We start from the raw sequence: 19106 nt of genomic DNA on the forward strand, positions 1-19106 counted from the left end.
TCCGGGGAAAAAAACAAGTTTAAACACAATGTTAGACAATTATAGAATACACATACTCTCATAGATTTGATGTAAATCTGTATTTATATATACAGGTTAAACATGGCATGGAACAAATACAAAATGATAACATGAATAAACACAATTTAAATGCTGGATGTGGAAAAAAGCAATGTTTGACACTCTTATTACAACTTAATACATCTTTGACTTTTCAGTTCAATACCTCTCTTCTTCACTGCCACACCTTCTTGGTCCTGCTTTGCCGTACACAAAGACAATGATCCATTTTGCATAACAATATACATAGTGTTCTCATTTTTATGTAAATTATATGTAATAAATGGCTTTCCAAAATACTTTCATATGACAAACTATATATGTACATCATAAACAAGTTAAAACAAAGAGTGACCTAAAAGATACAAAACAATCTCTCACTGTTCAAGATGCGAAGATAATGGGGAAAAAAATAATAATATAAAACAGAGCCCTGCAAATGAAACATGTTTTTTTCAACACACACTTTTACCAGTTTACTTGATATAAGTTAGTAATTCATTTAGCGACATTAGGCATCAACTATGTGGAAGCATCATAATACGATATTTAAGGATTGTTTATGGTGTTACATGTACCCCAACAGTTCAATCTGTGGCTAAGAATGGAGGCGTTTCTGCTGGCTACAAACGTCCAGCTCAATATATAGGAATTAGGATGGACTGCATAATTGTGGATTTGTGAGGTTTTTTTTTTTACTCGTCTAAAGCTGAATAGGTCTATCCATGGTATGTAAATACACTTAGTTCTCTCGGATGAAAAGGCCTCATATTCACAAGTCAAATTCTACACGATAAGCTTGTTCCAATGAAGTTGCCATTATATACAAACAATTATTAATTTCTTTAACATACTGGTTCTCCATGAATGCTCAACACTGATGAGCAAGAAAACCAGTGATTTCAAAGTTCACATTGGTGCATGTAACAGAAGGAAATGTTTAAGTGCTGGTAAACCAAAGGATATTTGTTTCCCACTCAGTAACTACCTCCTTTGTGAATATTAAAAATAATGACAATGTGTTAAAAAAAGTCTTAGTTTCTCGAATGCTTCCCACAATTGAACCATCTCTTGCCAAAAGCAAAACTTTTTGGCCTACGTCTTGAATAAGTTTCTCTCACCTTTTCACTCATTTCACTTACCACAGTTCAACTGATATCATGTAGGTGACACATCAGCTTTGGGACGGGGTATCCACAACTGAACAAAGCCAAGCCTAAGGCCACCAAAGGCAACATAAGAACAAAACCACATAACTCTTTCCACACAGAGTGACATTCAGTGCTTCGAACCTCCGTCCACCATATAGGCACCTTTCCCTCTCGCTGATTTTGGCACAGATACACACACATACGCACATAAACACTCATGTGCAACACACAAAGTACACAAAACCCAGCACTGGGGTCTTGCATAATGGACATCGGATGAAGCCGGCCTAATTATTTTTTTTGTTTACATTCAAGTTGTTCATCATGTCACTAATGTCAAACACTGTCCAGGTGAGCGGACAAGGCGAAATACTCTGAATAGTGGAACTATATTTTTTAGGCTGTATCGCAAATCCAATGTTTACAGTGAGGTGTTGGTTGAATGAGTCTTTTTGTTACATCAGAGGAGAAACCAGCAGTCCTGATTAGACTAAGATTTAAGAAGTTGGAACTTTTTGGGCGTTCCCTGTTTCTTGGTCTGCCACAGGTGGCCAAAGATGGTAATGGCGTCCACGCTGGCCGACATGGTCTTAGCGGGAATGTGGCTGAACTGTTTCTTGTCTGAATTGTACTTGAACAGGCTCTCGATCATCTTCAGTGTGATGGCCTTGGGCCCGAAGCCGGCCAGGCGCGTGATTTCCTCTGTCTCTGGACAGTACGTGTAGATAGATCGGAACTGGCATCCAGAGTCTCGGAAGAGAATCAGGAAGTTGTTGGACTCGCTTTTCTCCATTTCCTGTGAAATTGAAAGCAAACAGGGAAATAGTGTATAGTATATAAACAGTATATATTGGGGCTTTTTGCCTTTATGTTTGATAGGACAGTGAGAGACTGACAGGAAATGACTGGGAGGGAGAGACGGGGTGGGATCGGGAAATGACCCAGGTCAGACTTGAACCCGTATATGGTACGGGCGCTGTAGCGAGTTGCTCCACAGCGCCCTCCAGAGTAACAAACCTTAATCAAAAGTGAAACTTGTTTTGACAAATGGCTTACCTCCAGTATCTTGTTTTTCTGACCCTCATTGACCTTGCCAGCCAGGCAGCAGTGGGCTAGTGCGTTCTGAATGATGTATTTGTTGGATTTAGAGCTTAGCTCCTTGTATAACTTTGGCCCTGGAATAGAATGAGACAAAGTCATGTATTTTTAGTAGGCCTACATTCAGGGCAGATGAACAAAGGTAGCGTAAATATCGCCTTTACAGAAAGCGCATGTTGTGCCTTTGCCATATTACTTGGAATTTACTAAACTTTGACTTCATCAGGTAAACAGCACTCATCACCACCCTCTAACCCATATATGCGGTGCCCACAACGGAACGGTGTAATACAACTACAGTTAAATGGAGTCAACCGACGGCAATATTAAGAATATTAAGAAAGCAGCACTAAAGGAGATCTGCTCTCAGGGCCCCCTACAGTTCAGAAGTGCAATAAACACAATAAACTAACTAAATGTGTTTTGAAACAAAGTATGAACATAACTCCGATACAATATATATGCACCGACAACAGTAGAAAGAGATTTCCGAATTCCTGTAGCATAGCAGCTCTTTTCCTTTTCGATTTCGGAGTCGGGGCAGTGTTCCTACCCGAACACCAAACTTCCTGGCTGTTTTACAAGCGATAAGACCTGCTCAGAGTGTGGCAGAAGTGCCATTCGCACTAAACTATATAAACTAAGAGTTTATGTACCATCAAAATGATTTTTGAAACATTATTTTAAGTTGAAGAAAACCCTTTAGAGGGCCTTTAAAAGTAATCAAAAGTTGAGTGATAATGAAATAATACATGATACTAAGATTAACAAACAGAGAGATAATGCAGAGAAACCATAGTAGGAACGAATAGGATGTGGATGACCTGAAAAAGGTATAGTAGCCTAACACATTAAAAGGCAAAGAAGTTACGGTTGCTCTTGACATGCTCTTCAATTATTCTTTTTAAACTTGATAGCAAAGGTTCAGGGTCTAGTCTCTTGAAAGCAGCTCTTGAAAACTGGTTGATGAGCATGCACAGAGATTCCTAATGAACCATAATGATGGCCATCATTGTGTATGAGTCCTGTTTGATTGACAGCTGAGCTGAGGGTACCTGTATACTCAGTGTTGGATGCCACAGATGAGGTGGTGGACTCATTCTCCCAATTCTCCCCGTTTCGGCTCACAGACTGACAGGGAGACAGGTATCCTTCTGCAGAGTCTGGCCTGGAGGTGGTCACACACACACACACACAGACACACACACAGACACACACACAGTTTTAGCTATCTTGTAGTGTGTCACAGTGTGTTAATACATTCTGTCCGGTGTAGCGGTGGAAGCAAGAGCAGTAGCGATGACAGAGCTAAAAGTTTTGAGGCAGTTTTATGAAAGCAGGGTCTCACACAGAGAGTCTGACCAGCACTGAAACCAATGATGAGTTGGAAGCCTTAGTGCTCGAGGCAGAAGCATGAATGCTGTGCTGGAATCAAAAAGCTGAATGAATGCAGTGAAGCCATTAAGTGAAGCAAATGCAGCAATTCTGAATTGTTCATATGGTGTTAGGCAAATATACCGGTATCATGTTGCTACCTGAACTGGTCTGACTAATGCAACTTTTATTATACTATTATATGAGTATTTGTTTTGCGTTTAAGCAAAACAAAAAAGAATATCTAGCTTGTTTTCTAATGACAGGCGGAAACAATGAGGTGACTATTGGCCTTACTGAAGAGACTAACCTTCCCTTTTTCACTTTTGGAGAATTCAAAAAGAAGCGTAAATTGCCAGCAGACAATTTACTGCTTCTGAGAGTTCAGAGGCAAGAGGAGGGTTAGAAGAGGGTTACAAAAGACAGAAAGATTAATATTTAGTCCAGTTTTTAATAGAGATTCGGGCAATGTGTCAAACAAATGTACAGTATTCAAACTACCAAGAGATTATGCATTGTGCAGAGAGTGAGTATACGGAATACAGGGGTCTTTATGTGATGAGACGATAAGCAGGCTTACCGAGGAGTTCTCTTGTCAGACTGGACACTTTCATTGTCTGCAAGGTTCAAAGATGCGAGCGAAAGGCTGGACACTGAATATCCACGTGGCCGGGACCCTTAAAAACACATACACATACAGAGGTGAAACACAGACACACATCCAACAGGTATTTTAAAGATTCAAAACGCTTTGAAGAGATCAAATTGAATTAAAAAAAAGTCCAGAGTAAATATCAAAATATGTTCTTATGTCTGATGTACAAGACTCAAGGCATCGTCCTACTGTAAAAACAATTGCAGTTACTGCTGACACATGCTCTGCTAGAGATCACCTAGATCCCAGCTCAGTCATGGATGGGACAGACTTGAGTACTAAATACTTGAGTTGCCCAGACTTGAGCACTTGAGATCTGTTTTTTCTACAGAGGTTGATTTAGTTGATCTAACACTTCAGATTTTGATTCTGAGCCAACTCCATTATTGCCACAATCATGTTATGCGACCCCTAAAAAACAAAAAAATTAAATTCCCCAGCAGGGCTGATCATTGGGGAGATCTTCCTCTACAAAGCCATACCTGTTGTCTTGATTGGTGGCTTTGGAGACTCCATGATGTCTCTGTGCATAGACTTGGGGCGGGGCTTTTTCTTGATGCTGGCGGGGCGGGGCTTGATGACGCTGTCCATGTCGTCCATCAGCTTGAGCTGCTTCCTCCTCAGATATTCATTCTTAATGTAATCCCTACGTGCTTTTTCATCCTCGCGCTTCACTTTCTCCTCCTCAGCTTTCAGCCTGGAGGACCAGGGGAAGAGCAGAACGCCAGTCAGGGGGAAGAGTATGTGTGTGTCACAGACATTGTAATATTCCAGTTGTGTAGGGAATGTGTAAGAAAGAGAGGGAAGGAGAGAGAAGAAGAGAGAGAGAAAGATGTAAAATCAGAAAACATAGGTGTGATGAGTGGAGCAAGTTTAAGCAAGTAAGAGTAAGTGAAGAGTAACTGAGTATGTGTGTGTGTGTGTGTGTGTGTGTGTGTGTGTGTGTGTGTGTGTGTGTGTGTGTGTGTGTGTGTGATGAAAACACAGGAAGAGCCAGAGAAAAGAACGAGGAAAAAGTGAGAGGGAGAAAAAGGGAGACAGACAGAGGAATGTAAAATCAAGTGATCAATTAAGTGACAGCCTCAGAGGATGAATGTGAATGAAAGTGAGGTGTCTATACTGAAAGTGAGGTGTCAGTACTGAAAGTGAGGTGTCAGTACTGAAAGTTGGGTGTCAATAGTGAAAGTGGGGTGTCTGTAAAGTGTGTGCATGTAATATTTGAGGCGTGATATCTCACAAATCTATTTACAGGACACCAGTCTTAGCTTTAGCCGTTGAGGCTGACACAGCGAGTCATGATGAGACTCTAAAAAACTGAAATAATCAGGCATAAGGAACTGGGACAAGCTTCCACCTCTACCGAAGACTCCAACATTGTTTTAAAATATGCTCCTGGCAGCAACATCTACAGTGATGTCGACCAAAGGTTACAGTCAACAAGTGCAATATCTCACTGTGTAAGAATTATGAGCATCTGTGCTGAAAAGCTGGATGAACACATGACATCATTTGGTTGCGTCACTGTGTTAGCTATACCTAAACCAGGTTCTGACAGGAGGGGACACACTCCCTTTAGGGATGCTTTAATTAACGAGGCCGAAGCTTTCAGATTTTGCTCTAGTCTCTCCAGCCTGTCGCCCATCCGCCAATCTTACCGCGCCGCTTCTTTCTTCTGCTCCAGCTCGGCCTCCAGCTGCTGTCTCTTCTGCTGCATCTCCCTCTCCCTCCTCTGCCTCTTCTCCAGCAGCGCCGCCCGCTTCTGAGCCATGTCCTCCTCCCCCTGCAGGTCATCCTGGGAATCGCAGGCAGAGTAGCCAGAACAGCCACAGTCAGTTAGTCAGTCAGTGGCAGAAATAAGAGGAACTGCCTCAGGGTTTGAGACGTCATGCCAATCCCTGTCACATCATCTCCTTGTAAATGCTTGATTTCTGCCTGTTATAGTTCAACAGGGTTGGATGGTCTTTTTTATTCTAATGGATGTACTTCCAAATTACATTTCTGAAAGGTATATTTGGTGGTGCTGTGGAAGCCAGATAAAACCAAATTGCCATAGAAAAGATCACTGGCATCTTCTGTGACTGTGATAATATGTGTGCGTAGATGTAAATGTGTACGTAGACCACAATTCTAATTCCATGCACTTATTGTCGGATTCAGTGAATTGGTTCTCATGGTCCACTAGCTGTTTCTATGTTTCCACTGAAAAAAACTCAGTGTTTTGCACACAGTCCTGGGCCTGTAATTAGTAAATGAACATAGTGATTCAAACCAAGCCGTAAACAATCTCAACCAATCCACTCAATCCTTTGGCAGCACAAAAGAGAAGATATATCAAATATATACTGCTCAAAAAAATTAAGGGAACACTTCAATCATACACTGGATCAGTACTCTGACACTGTTTGGTTCTGAGCACAAGTAAAACTGTCAGACATTCTGTGAATGTAATTTGAGAATGGAGAAAAGGGTGAAAGGTTTCAAAAAATGTGTTTTATCAATTGTGGAAAACTATAAGTGTTCCCTTAATTTTTTTGAGCAGTATATTATGAAACTAAATCTGTATCGAAATCTGTTTCTGCCTCTTTAAGTCGGAGGCAACATCAGAGGAGGCCGTGTGCTACAGCCGCCCCACTTCAATAAGTCATGAGGCTCTGGCCCACTTCAAGGCAAAAGCTCAGCAGCAGAGCGGCCTCCCCACAATGCACCAGTCTGCATCACCCAGGGTGTACTGACTCTCTCTGACTGGCTGTCTCTGCCCTACATTTTGCAGAGTTTGTCTTCATTGGCAAATAAATTCAATTTGCCAGTTCACTGCACAAATGCTGATGTCCCTCTCCCCAGAATGAGCACACATTGCTCAGATCCCCATGATAAAAAATGTCACCAATTAGGAGGAGGATTATGTAACATGGCATTCAGAGTCATAAAAGGCCAATCTCTCTTCTCTTCTTTTCAGGATGACTTCTATGACTGGTAGAAAACTTCAGAAATGTAAGTCCTGCCCTTTTTATGATTCTACCTGTGCACTTAACACAGGCGGCACTACTAATGAGCTGGTCTACCTAGCTGACAAGTTGAGCTAATTAAAATCAGCTGGTTTAGCAAATGGTTGGAATATTATGCGATAGTACTTTTACTTTCTGAGGCCTGAGTTTACCACCTCTGTTTCCTGACGGACTTACCCTGTAAAAGAACCCACAGCACATCTTTTGATCACGGTTCTCTAGTCCTGGTTCTCCATCTGTGCCGGACTCCTGTCCCTCCTCGGGCTTCAGCACGGACAGCGGTACCTCTAGCAGGTCCTTCCTGGGTTGGGCCTGCTGGTTATTGACACTGGTTGTGCTGGTTGTCGTCTTCGCTGCCACAGACACTGGCTGAGACAGCACCTCAGCTACTGATCCATTTCTGATCGTTTTCTTCCCGGCACTTTCCACTTCCTTCTGTTCCTCCTTTGTCTCTGCTGATTTCTCTCTAGCTTGAGCAGACTGGCTCTTCTCTAGCTCTTCGACTGCGTTTGCGCCCTGAGGCTCGTCTTTGGCTTGGTCCGCAGCCTGTCCCCTGTCCTTGAGCTCCTGCTCGCTGCTCGCTCCCTGGGCGGCACTGTCCACCGACTGGGTGCGCTGCGCTGTGGGCCTGGCGTCGTGCCCTAGGTAGGCGAAGGAGGTGGTCTGGTTCTGGCTGGGGGAGAAGCGGCGCAGCCTGGGCAGGCTGTCCACCGACTGGGGCGTGTTGAGCATGCGGCTGAACGGCGTGATCTTCAGATCGCTGGGGCGCGGCGTGCGCGGCGTCCGGGCGTGGAAGGAGGCCGACTTCCTCTTGATGGTGCTCGGGGAGCGGTGTGTGACGCGCGGGGATCCCGTGCCGCCTCCGCCGCCGCCGGTGGCCGAGGACGAGAGGATGGGCGAGAGGGAGCCCACGGAGCCGCCGCGGCCGGCCACGCTGCTGCTGCGCAGCTCCCGCAGCTGCCTCTGAGGCGAGGGCTGCGACGGCGGGGAGATGACCCAGGCCTGGTTGCCCTGGTTGTCTCGCATCTGCATGATGGTCTCTTGCTGGCGGGCCAGCCGCTGCATCTCGGACTGCAGGAAGCTGAGCGACGTGTTCAGGCGGTCAATGGTGCGCGTGTACTCCGTCAGATCCACCTCTGCACCGCCGTCCTCTACGGGGGATTTGGGCGCCGCACCGTCCGGCTTGCACCGCTCCAGGCCTGAGCCGCCGCCAGCACTGCTGGGGGCCGGCCTCTGAGCCAATGGGGCGTCCGCTACAGGCGAAGGGGAGGGGGGCTTCACGAAGCTCGGGGAACTCGCTGTTTCAGCTACGGGGGAGGGGGAGGTGGAGCCGCCCTTGCGGCGGACCACATTGAGGAAGGCGGTGCGGCCCATCTTCTGTCGGTGTCGCGTGAACGCCGCCTCCACCTTCTTCTTCTGCGCCTCGATGGCGCGCCGCTTCTCCTCCAGCTTCATCTTCAGGTGCACCATCTCCGAGGCGAGGATGTGGCTGGGGTCACGGGACGAGGTCGGGCGCGCAGGGCTCCGAGCCTCGGGTGTGAGCGCTGCAAATGGCGGTGTCACCGGCCCCGGTGACGCCGCTGTTGCGCTCGGCAGATTGAGCTCAGAGCTCTCGGGCGTGTTGCTCCCACTGCCACTGTTCCGTCCCTCCGCCTGGTTCCGCTTGCGGAACTTCTGCTCAGCAAAGCTGGTCATGCGGACACCGGAGCCTGTGGACGAGGCCGGGCTGCCGCAGCCCAGCGAGCGCGCACCCATCAGGCTGGCACAGGAGCTAGACGTCTCCGGCAGTGGGCACGACCGCACCTCACAGTCCTGGTCCATGTCCGAGTAGTCCTTCAGTGACGAGTCCTCATCCTGCCCGTCCTGAATGTCCTCTGTCCTCACGTGGATGCCCGTGTCCACCTCTGTGGATGTAGAGTTCAGGTCCCCGTCATCCACCCGTCCCTTGGAGCCGAGGTCTCCCGGCTCATTGTCTCCATTGTCATGGTTGGCGTCGTCGACAGGATCTCCCATTTCCTGGCCATGCAGGTAGAAGCTGCTGCCCCCGCTTCCTGAGGGGAGGCTGCCATGGGTCCTCTCTGAGTCGTGGATAATCTTCAGGGCCTCCTCTATGCTGGGAGTGCTGGGTTGGGGAGAATGGTCCTCTGGCAGCAGTCCATTAGAATACCTGGGTGAAAATGTACAAATCAGATGGCTGTCTGTAAGGCTTAGAATGACATGTCAGTGGTATCTCAGATATGTCAGAAATTTGACGGATGGACAGATATGGCTCTCAAGAAAAAAAATTTTTTGTTTTTGAATCATGTAAAACTGCATTTGGAAACAGAACAAATCAAATGTTCGATAAGATCAGCCCTAAATTAAAAACACTGTTCAGTGCATCAGGGTACATGAATACATGAACACAGAATGCAAACATAAAGGAAACTTTAGAGGAAAATGTATCATTTTAATGGCAATAGTATAAACCAAATGCCAGTTTGAACATTACTATTATGCTTGATGCATTCTTAAATAGGTATCTGTAGCATTCACACTGACACATTCCTTCTCACGTTAATATGCTATGTCCAAGGCACAAATTACATTACTTTATATGAAAATGTGACCTGGCACTCACAAAAAAGCAGCCTTTTCACACACAAATAAGCTTTACAAAGTGCCATGTAATATCTGTAAAACAATGTAATGTCTGCTCACACCATCAGCACTGGTACCGGATGTATCTTTCACATGCATGCAACCTGTTCCCACAAGTGTCTCCCTGTCCTGATGAAACCTTGACATTGAGTAAGCCAAATACCCCTATCACATCATGTCCCATGTAATGTTCCCTCATTGCTAACTAGTTGGCATACAGTACATCACACGACAGTCCCAGCTCAGAGCACAACTCAACAGGACACAATGGGTGTCTTACTTTGCATCGGTCCTGATGCGAGGCCTTCCTGCTCGTCTGAAGGACAGCGCAGCATCATCACTCTCCTCCTGGATGTAGCTGTCCTGACCATTGACGGGTTGGAAGGAGAGGTTCCGGCGTATGTTCCTGTTAGCCTGGTGCACCCTGAAGCCCAGGCCCTCTGTACTGGCGGAGCGGGTCATTCCCCGACCCGTGGACCCTGGTTGAGTGGGCACCACCTCGTCATCAAAGGGGATCTCAAATGAGATGCCGTGAGCTGAGGACCTGGATCAGGGGTAAGGAAGGCATTTTGTGACACTTACAAAATCACTAAAAGCTCCATAAAAACAAAATCACTCCATAGCTCCAAAACTCCATCAAAATAATGAAATACTAATGACAATTTACCCTATTAATTAGTATAATTATAACTAATAATATTTAAAAAAATATGGTCACACTTATCCTTGTTTGACATTCATTAAATGTAGTAAATACACAAAATAATGCATTAACTATAGGAGTTGACAATAATGCTAAAAAAAAACAATAGAGTTAACAATGAACATTATTACATTTTCACACTAACCAAACACACTCTATTGTTTTTTAGCATTATTGTCAACTCCTATAGTTAATGCATTATATATATAGGAGTTGACAATAATGCTAAAAAAACAATACAGTTAACAATGAACATTATTACATTTTCACACTAACCAAAGCTATGAATCATGTGCATGTCAGCATGTTATGTAACATTAATAACTGAAAGATTAAAGCGTAGAGTAAGGTTCCAGCGGTGTGTCTTACCGTTTCTCTTTGGGCCATGTTCCCACACAGCCGTCCACATAAGACATGGAGGACGAGCGCTTTATCAGAGCTGCAATGAAAAAGCAAAATCTCTTCTAGCCAAAAATGAAGCGCTGCAAAATAATCTGCTTGCATACTACTTCAGCAAGGAGACCATTTGGAAAGTATACAAAACCTGCAAAACAGCTTAATACTGCAGCTAATCACTTACCTGCGGGAGCAGCATTTGGTTGTGAGCTGCCAGAATATAAAACAAAAAAAGAAACACCAGGTAAACTTGAAAAATACTTGAATGCTCTTTTCTTGAATGCTCTTGAGGAAATACTTGAATGCTCGTTTCTAATGATTAAAAAGTTAAACAGAAGTTTAACTACCAGCACAAATATCAAACATACACACCATGGCTGTTCAGGACTACATGATCTCTCCATGAAGCTGGGTTTGGTTTTGGAAATGGGAGCCATTTTTGTTGACGACTGTGTCAGCTCTGGAACAAACAAAAACAAACAAACAGCTTCACAATTACAAATCTTTCAACAAGATAACAAAACCACACACACGGTGAAGTAGTCTGCACTTGGATATGCTCACCTTTGGCATCGAGGGAACGGGGCTGTACAAAGGAAGGCTTCACCACTTCAAACCACCAGAACAGTTCGGCCATAAACACAAGGTAGTTACCCTGCAGGATAGACACACACACACACACACACACACACACACACACACACACACAGCAGCGACCAATGAGAAAAGATTATGGAGACAAATCAAATAGGCTTCCTCAGAACAAAAAGGACAGTGTGTGTTTTCCCCCAAACAAGAGTTAGTGCGCTCCAATTGCAGTTGCCAAGATTGTCCGGAGGATGTCTCCACGAGTCACAATTGATCTCTTGAGCATCTCTAAACAACAGAGCTTTGTCAAACACATTGTAGCTCATTATTTACACTGTAACAAGCAGAATTTGTTTGTTCGGGGGTCAAAGACTAAAGCCATTCAGATCTCTGCCGTTGCATAAGCCTTGTGCTCAAGAGAAGCCAAATCAATCCAGGCCACCCTCATTGTTTAACAGTCCATATATGATGTCAGCAAAATACTTTTTATGTTACATCGATCCATTTTCTTATCCTCAATTCCTTCCAATTTAAATTCTTTTGTGAAATTCTGAAATTCTTCTACTGTACAAACAACTCACTGTTCAAACTTATTCTCTAAGTGACAAATGGTTAAATAACACCACCTTACTAAAATGATTGGCTTGTGTTAATGAATTGAAATTAGTTTCTGTGTACATCTGATATGTTTTGTTGCTTTTCACAGCCAATGGGAGCGGGCACGACTGGTTTGTATTCACGAGGCATAGAGGCTCTCCAGTATGCGGTGTGGGATGAATGCCTGAATACCACAGCTCTGCCAAGCCTCTATTCTGCCTTGCTTTCGCCTTCTCTTTTTCTCTGACTGTATCATTCTTCCCCCGATTTCTCTCTGCCTCTGTGTTTGTTTCTCTCTTTCACCCCCCCCCGCTCTCTCTCCCTCTCTCCCTTTCTCATCCAGAAGGCATGTTGCCCAGTGTCATGTGCCCAAGGCCTGCTTTCACACTTCTGCTCCCTTTCACTCTTCGTCTGTGTCAGTGACACGAGCCTGCCCAACTCAAAACTTATCATCTGAGGAAAACAAGAGAAACCTGCAGTGATGATATTTAAAAGTTGAAGACAGCCCTAGGCAAAACCGTCTCACTGTACTGTTCCTTAAGCACTCCTCCCGTGAACTTTAGGATTATTATCATTTAACTCAGTAATCAGAAATCCAGCCACAACCCTCGCTGTTAGAATATACTTCATTATATTTCAGCAGTGAGTTCAGCATCACTGGAAAGCATTTAATTAAAACTTATTTGACAAAAACATATGTCTTGCCCTGAAACAAATTCCATCTGAACTGAGCCTGAACTTCAAAAAAATAAAAACAAATCCCAGCAACTTTCTTCCAACATGGCTGTTGCTGGGAGGCAAAGACACAAACAGACACAGGACATATATATAGAAACAGACGGAAAAGAAGGGGGGAAAGCCAGCCATCCGAATCCCTCCTCGGGCAGAGGAAAACTTCAGCCCAGAGGGAGTGAGTGTTCTCCTCATGCTGTGTTGGGGTGACTCAGCCTCTCATTGGAGTTGGCAGTACTGTAGGCAGTTCACAGAGCAGACTATATGCACAAGCTCACACACACACACTGTGTTCAGCCCTGTTCCCTCCTCCAGCTTCCTCCCCTCACACAACCTCATTCAAACCTCGCGTGACTCACTCCCTCCAAACGGTCATAAGCCTTCTTCAGACACTACTTTTTAAACGTGCCTATGTGTGAACACCACCACGCTCCTCTATGCTCCATTTATAGCAGACTACACACACACACTCACTCTCTCTCTCCGTCACACACACACATATACACACACACAGTCAACTACTCTAAACACTGATATGCACAAACAACAGTTCAGTTTGCCATTATATCGCTTGCCTCTACTCTATAGCTCTGTGTTCCTCTAATGCAATTCAATATTTGTATCACTGTAACTGTTCCAGGAACAGTTATTGCATTGCTTTGCCAGAAGCTTAAATCAAAGTCAAAGACATCCATAAGTCTTTCTTGAGCAGTGCAGTTTTTCAGCAGTGTGCTTCAATTGAAAAGTTAGATCCTCAGTATGTTAATCTAACTTAACCTGACAGAGCAAGATTCTACCAACAACACTATGACAATGTCTTCAGTGCCTAGGGCACAACCCATCATTCAATGTGCACCTTTCCTGAATGGCCTTGCATGAAAACATATTCTGATTAGCATTGATGCCAAAATGTCTCACATTTCTGCCTGTAAACAGTTTTGGATAAAAGTGAGTGAATGCGTTGTGTGAGAAGAGCTTCCCAGCTGGGCCTACCTTGATGGAGGAGGAGGCGTATAGCATGTCCTCCAGACTGAAGTGGCAGCAGCGGTTGAGGTTGTCGCTGCAGAACTTCTGCACCAGCTGCAGGTTGTACAGGCTGTCTGCCAGAGACATGGTCTCCTTCAGGCAGATATCTGTGGGGGGGGGGGGAGGGGAGGAGTGGAATGGAGAGGGGCGGGGTACAGGCACACACACACACACACACACACACACACACACACACACACACACACACACACAGTTAGTGACGTAACATAACAAACTCTTTCTCAGACACACAGGATAAGGGTGGGGATACTCCAGGCACTGTTTATGTTTGAAAACTGAAATATGGAGGCCTGGCCAACTGAATAATTCTCCTCCTCCACCTCCTCCTCCTCTGGTTTGGCTTGCCTGGAATCTCACAGACGTTAGCTGGGGGAGTTACGTCATAACCTGTCTCCACACAGGTCTCATGTGCTCAAGAAAGGAACTGCACATCTGGCCGGTATCTCACTTAACTTCCTAACGACTTCAGCTCTCTTGTACCCTTCCTGCCTGGTGTGGGACCAGGGCTTTGTTGTCTTATCAAACTTGACCAGTCCCTCTGTGAAAGCTAAAGATCAGAGGAGGATTTAATCTCTTTGCTTCCAACTGTAGACCCACATACACACCACACACCACCTCCCAGGCCCCCACCAGCTCTTTATCTACTGGTGCTGTCGAGCAGTGCTGAGTGCTGGGGAGGTCATGTCACTCACAGACCTGTGAGGGACACTGGGAGCGGGGAGGCTGTCCGGTCCTATAAGCAGCTCAGGGTGTGTGTGTGTGTGTGTGTGTGTGTGTGTGTGTGTGTGTGTGTGTGTGTGTGTGTGTGTGTGTGTGTGTGTGCGTGTGTGCGTGTGTGCTTCCGATACCCTTCTGGAACAGCAGAGGCAGACACATGACAAAGATATGCCCCAACACACTGACAGTGCAAGGGCACCCACACAGACTGTGTTGTGGGGCATAGTGCTTGTGCCCTTGCACTGTCAGTGTGTTGGGGCATATCCTCCTGCCATAATTCAGGGTTATGATTGTGTGCATAAATCATGAAGTAAATATTTCTCTGTTTCCTTTCTGTCATTCCGACATTCTGCATCTATATTTACTACTATTGATGTCTGGTACTAGTACAGCTTGTCCTCAATATACTTATATACTCTTTCCATGCAAATGTACCGCAGTAACAGCTAAAAGTACACGCTGTTCTTTTTTTCAGTGGATGTAACATCATTGATGTTAAGCCAGTCAAAGAAGCCAAAAGGATTTGAAGTTGACAGGAGATCAGATGCTAGCTGTGGCGCTCACTCTGTGTTGTGTTAAAGGCATGTTGGCTTACCCTCCAGCCTGACTGGGGTGGGGCAGTAGAAGTGGAGCAGGGCGGCCAGGGCACAGCCGTCGGTGTTGTCCTTCAGCAGGTTGTCCACCAGGGGGAGGCAGTGAGCCGGCCTTGGCTTGATGTCCTCCCTCCTGAGGCGCGACTGTAGAGGGAGACAGCACACAGACGCAGTCAGACAGAGGGAGAACAGAGGCGCTTACACACAACCCCACCCCGCCACCTCCGCAATGCAAATACATACACACATACACTAGCATACAAAACAGGGCATGCATATGGACAACATTCATAGAGACAATTGACAATTCACCCTTTCTTTCTCTCTGTCTTTTACTCACACACACAGCTCTCTCTCTCTCTCTCTCTCTTTCACACACACACACACACACACACACACACACACACACACGGCTCCGGAGTGGTTTAGCTGTGTGTTATTTATCTGCAGCAGGGCAAAGAGGGGCAATAACCACACAGCGGGGAGTATTACAGCATGCAGAGGAGGCCAGCAGTGCCAATAATGCTGGTTGATTAATGCCACAGAAACCTGTGTGTTACCTCGGCCCTATCTGCTCCCCTTACAATAGGGTCTCTCTGATAACACATTACACTCTGCGTCTGCCATTAGTCATCTGCATTGTCCTGCCTTCGTGTTGATATAGGGGGAGTGATTTGATCTCTGGATCCCCTGCATCTTAAGGAGACGTGTTAATCAGTCTATCAGAGGCGAGACATTCTCCACTGGGTTCTGCTGAGTAGTGGTGGTGAGAGAAAGAGGGAGAGAGGGAGAGAGAGAGAGAGAGAGGATAGTGGGTGAAGGAGGGAGATGGAGAGAGAGAGAAAAAAGAAAGAGAAAGGAAAAAGGAAGAGAGAGAGAACGTCTGAAAGCACCTTTCATTAACCTGAGCCGGGAATTCTAAATCATCCCAAAGTGGGTTTGAAGCATCTGTGGGGATGATTTAGACTTTAATAATGCTGCTTTGGCAGAGAAATACATTACAATATATCAAATCCACCTCTGTCTTCGAGACACCACAATGGTCCAGCTATACATCACTATCTTCATGTTTTAATTCTCAGTCTAGTCGTATAGGCTGTGAAGCTGTCAGATTTAAATTGTTTGCAAGGGAGAAGGGAGGCGTTCTAGCCTGGCTTTCATCCAAGTATGAAGGGCCAAGCTGCTGTCTGCCTACTTCTCAGATAGAAATAATTCCACGTCTGGAATGACTGTTCTGAATTATACATTTCATTATGAACCAAAGTAATCTGTCATCTGTTATAGGACAAAATGGCCATGTTTGTCTAACATGTTATTCTCTTTATCCAAAAGAAACAAACAGTATTAGTGGCTGGGGAGTGATATGAATGAACAGAAAGGGAGGATTGGACTATGAGGGTCCACTGGAGGGGAGTCTTGGAAACGGGGAATCACGGCGGAGGGAGGGGGTCAGAGCAGCGAGGTATCAAACTGGGAGTGGATTCGGGCTGGGAGGCAAGGGTCAGAGGTCAAATCAACGGAGGTGGACTGGAGAAGGGACTGGGGTGGACCAGACAGGGGTAGTCTGGGTCCCACTGGTCCCCACATGCCTACGGAAAAAAATCAATCAAGGGAGGAGGGCAAAAAGGACCAATCAGGGGGGAGGGCAAAAAGGACCAATCAGCATGGGCAGGGGCAAGGACACAGGGCAGGGTCAGAAGGGAGAGGAGATAGAGGACGTGATGGTGGGACTTACAGGTACCAGTTTCCAGTACCATTTGGCTGAAGACTTGGGCCGTGAAAAGGAGGATGACACCAAATACAAGAGTGACAGGAGAGGAAGAAGAGCCATTAACATTGCTACAGTGTCATTGGTCAATCAGTGAGCTTTACTTACAAGCATTAGAATTAGAGAGTAGAATAAATATTAGCACTATACAGAATCTGTTCCAATGATGTATCAAGGGATGCTTAACACCATGAATACCATTTAATGTCAAACAGCACTAAATCGAATGCAGTGAATTAACTAATGATTATGGTTTGGATAAAAATTGAGAAGCTAAATATGCCATTATTGTAAATCCATTCTACTCATGCCTGATTTTGCCATGATGCCATGCCGGTCCAAATGAACAGAGGTGCAGGGACTCTTAGAAAATGAAAATAGGCCTACAATCACCGGGCTTTTCAGAACAAGAACTTAAAATGACCTTCACAGAACCTTTTGGGGAATTACTTTGATAGTGCCATTTTAAGATTTTACCCCTCCAGCAGTTTTTCCTTTTGCGGTAAGGGATCTTCCCTGCCTTGAGTGCTCCTTTAACCCAGATTACGGGAGACTCCAGAAAGGCATGGACCAGAAACTGAACTGAACCAGACTCAGGTACTGTGTTGTCAGAGGACCCACCCACCTTTTTACAGGTAAAGAACCCAGGTGATTGATTTAAATACCCTTTTTGATCTACCTGTTTTTGGGTCCTCTTTTATGTCCCCTTATCAAAGAATCCATAAGGAATTATGTTTGAAGAGTTTGTTGTACTATAATTGCATAAGGGAAATTATTGTAGGTGCTTATTTGGGATCAGTCTCACCCTTGTCATATCTAAACCTCCCTGAATATAAGCTCAAGAGAAGGACAGACTCTAGATCAGCAGTTCTGCATTAAGCAGATTCATGACTTTGGATTCTGGCATATTTACAACAATATTCTGCATTACTCAGCACTTAACCAAATCTAAGAAATTGCTTTGGCATTTGCTTTGAGTTTATGTTGAGGGACGGACACAGCACATCAGAGCTCCATTTAACCTGCGATTCAATGCAGCGTTAATCAAATGTAATTTCCCCCCGTAGTCATTGGCACTAACAGAGCTGAATGGTGCTTCATACCCCCACTTCTATCACCCTGAATTTTGATGAGATGGTGTCTGGGGCTCAGTGGACTACTAAGGCAACTTAGTTCTGGGTATAAAGCAATGGTAGTATGAGAAAGATTATGGTAAAATTAATCTATGGAGTGTACAGTTCTGCCCATTAAGTATAATATATAAATGGAGAGAGATTTAAATATTTCCTTTCTTAATCACCAGTGAGGGATTGAGAGCTCCTGGTAGAGTCTGAAGTGTGCAAGTCAGCAGACTGAATGAGAACACTCGGGGAGTAAATCTGCACTGAAGTGAAAATGCTCGGAGCTGTAAGACCCAGCTTAAATATAGTCTCCCACGCAATTCTTCTGCATCATTCTGAACGTATGCACACACACAGATATACACATGCACGCACACAGAGTCATATGGACATGCATAGACACACACAGACGCACAGATGCGCAGACACACATACGCAGACACACATACACACACACACACACACACACACACACACACACGCAACTAACTGTGGTGCAGTGTCCAAATGAGTCCAAAAGAGATGTGAATTGTTAAATCCAAATAACATAATTCTTGAGCTTCATTTGGATAAAACATCCTGTTTAACCCAACGGTGGCCATGAAGGATCTGTGAGGACGTCCAGCATAACGGCCTGTCCTGACCTCTACGTATCTCCCCTCTCTCTCCAACCAGGTCACATGAGCTCTACATCAAAGCAGCAGCAACTAGTGATGATATTTCAGTCTATGACTGTTCAACCAGAGAGTTGATAAAGTATCTTTGGTTCAACTCTTGCTCTGTTTCTCTGACTTCTTCCCATTTCCCTTCTCTCTCTTTCTCTTTTTCTCTCTCTCTCCAAATACAATGGGCCTCTGTAGA

The 19106-nt window shown here is 45.1% G+C and overlaps 1 protein-coding gene across 1 annotated transcript in view; it reads right to left on the reverse strand.

Moving 5' to 3' along the window:
• Nucleotides 1-65: 65 nt before the first annotated feature.
• The window catches only part of camsap2b (calmodulin regulated spectrin-associated protein family, member 2b), a 36182-nt gene continuing 17141 nt past the window's right edge, over nt 66-19106 (reverse strand). The window contains exons 5-18 of the mRNA XM_076293841.1: nt 15359-15500; nt 13993-14132; nt 11647-11737; nt 11455-11542; nt 11267-11292; nt 11056-11125; nt 10264-10527; nt 7521-9510; nt 5994-6130; nt 4821-5035; nt 4264-4360; nt 3365-3477; nt 2268-2386; nt 66-2007 (exon numbers count right to left, since the gene is read on the reverse strand). Coding sequence (XP_076149956.1) covers nt 1702-2007; nt 2268-2386; nt 3365-3477; nt 4264-4360; nt 4821-5035; nt 5994-6130; nt 7521-9510; nt 10264-10527; nt 11056-11125; nt 11267-11292; nt 11455-11542; nt 11647-11737; nt 13993-14132; nt 15359-15500 — 3798 coding nt within the window. The 3' untranslated portion in view covers nt 66-1701. The remainder of the gene's footprint in view (nt 2008-2267; nt 2387-3364; nt 3478-4263; nt 4361-4820; nt 5036-5993; nt 6131-7520; nt 9511-10263; nt 10528-11055; nt 11126-11266; nt 11293-11454; nt 11543-11646; nt 11738-13992; nt 14133-15358; nt 15501-19106) is intronic.

Source organism: Alosa pseudoharengus, unplaced genomic scaffold, assembly GCF_046254945.1.
Source record: "Alosa pseudoharengus isolate Yale_2024_CS ecotype anadromous, Long Island Sound unplaced genomic scaffold, YU_APseudo_1.1 YU_APseudo_1.1_scf_2, whole genome shotgun sequence".
Classification (NCBI taxonomy): Eukaryota; Metazoa; Chordata; class Actinopteri; order Clupeiformes; family Clupeidae; genus Alosa; species Alosa pseudoharengus.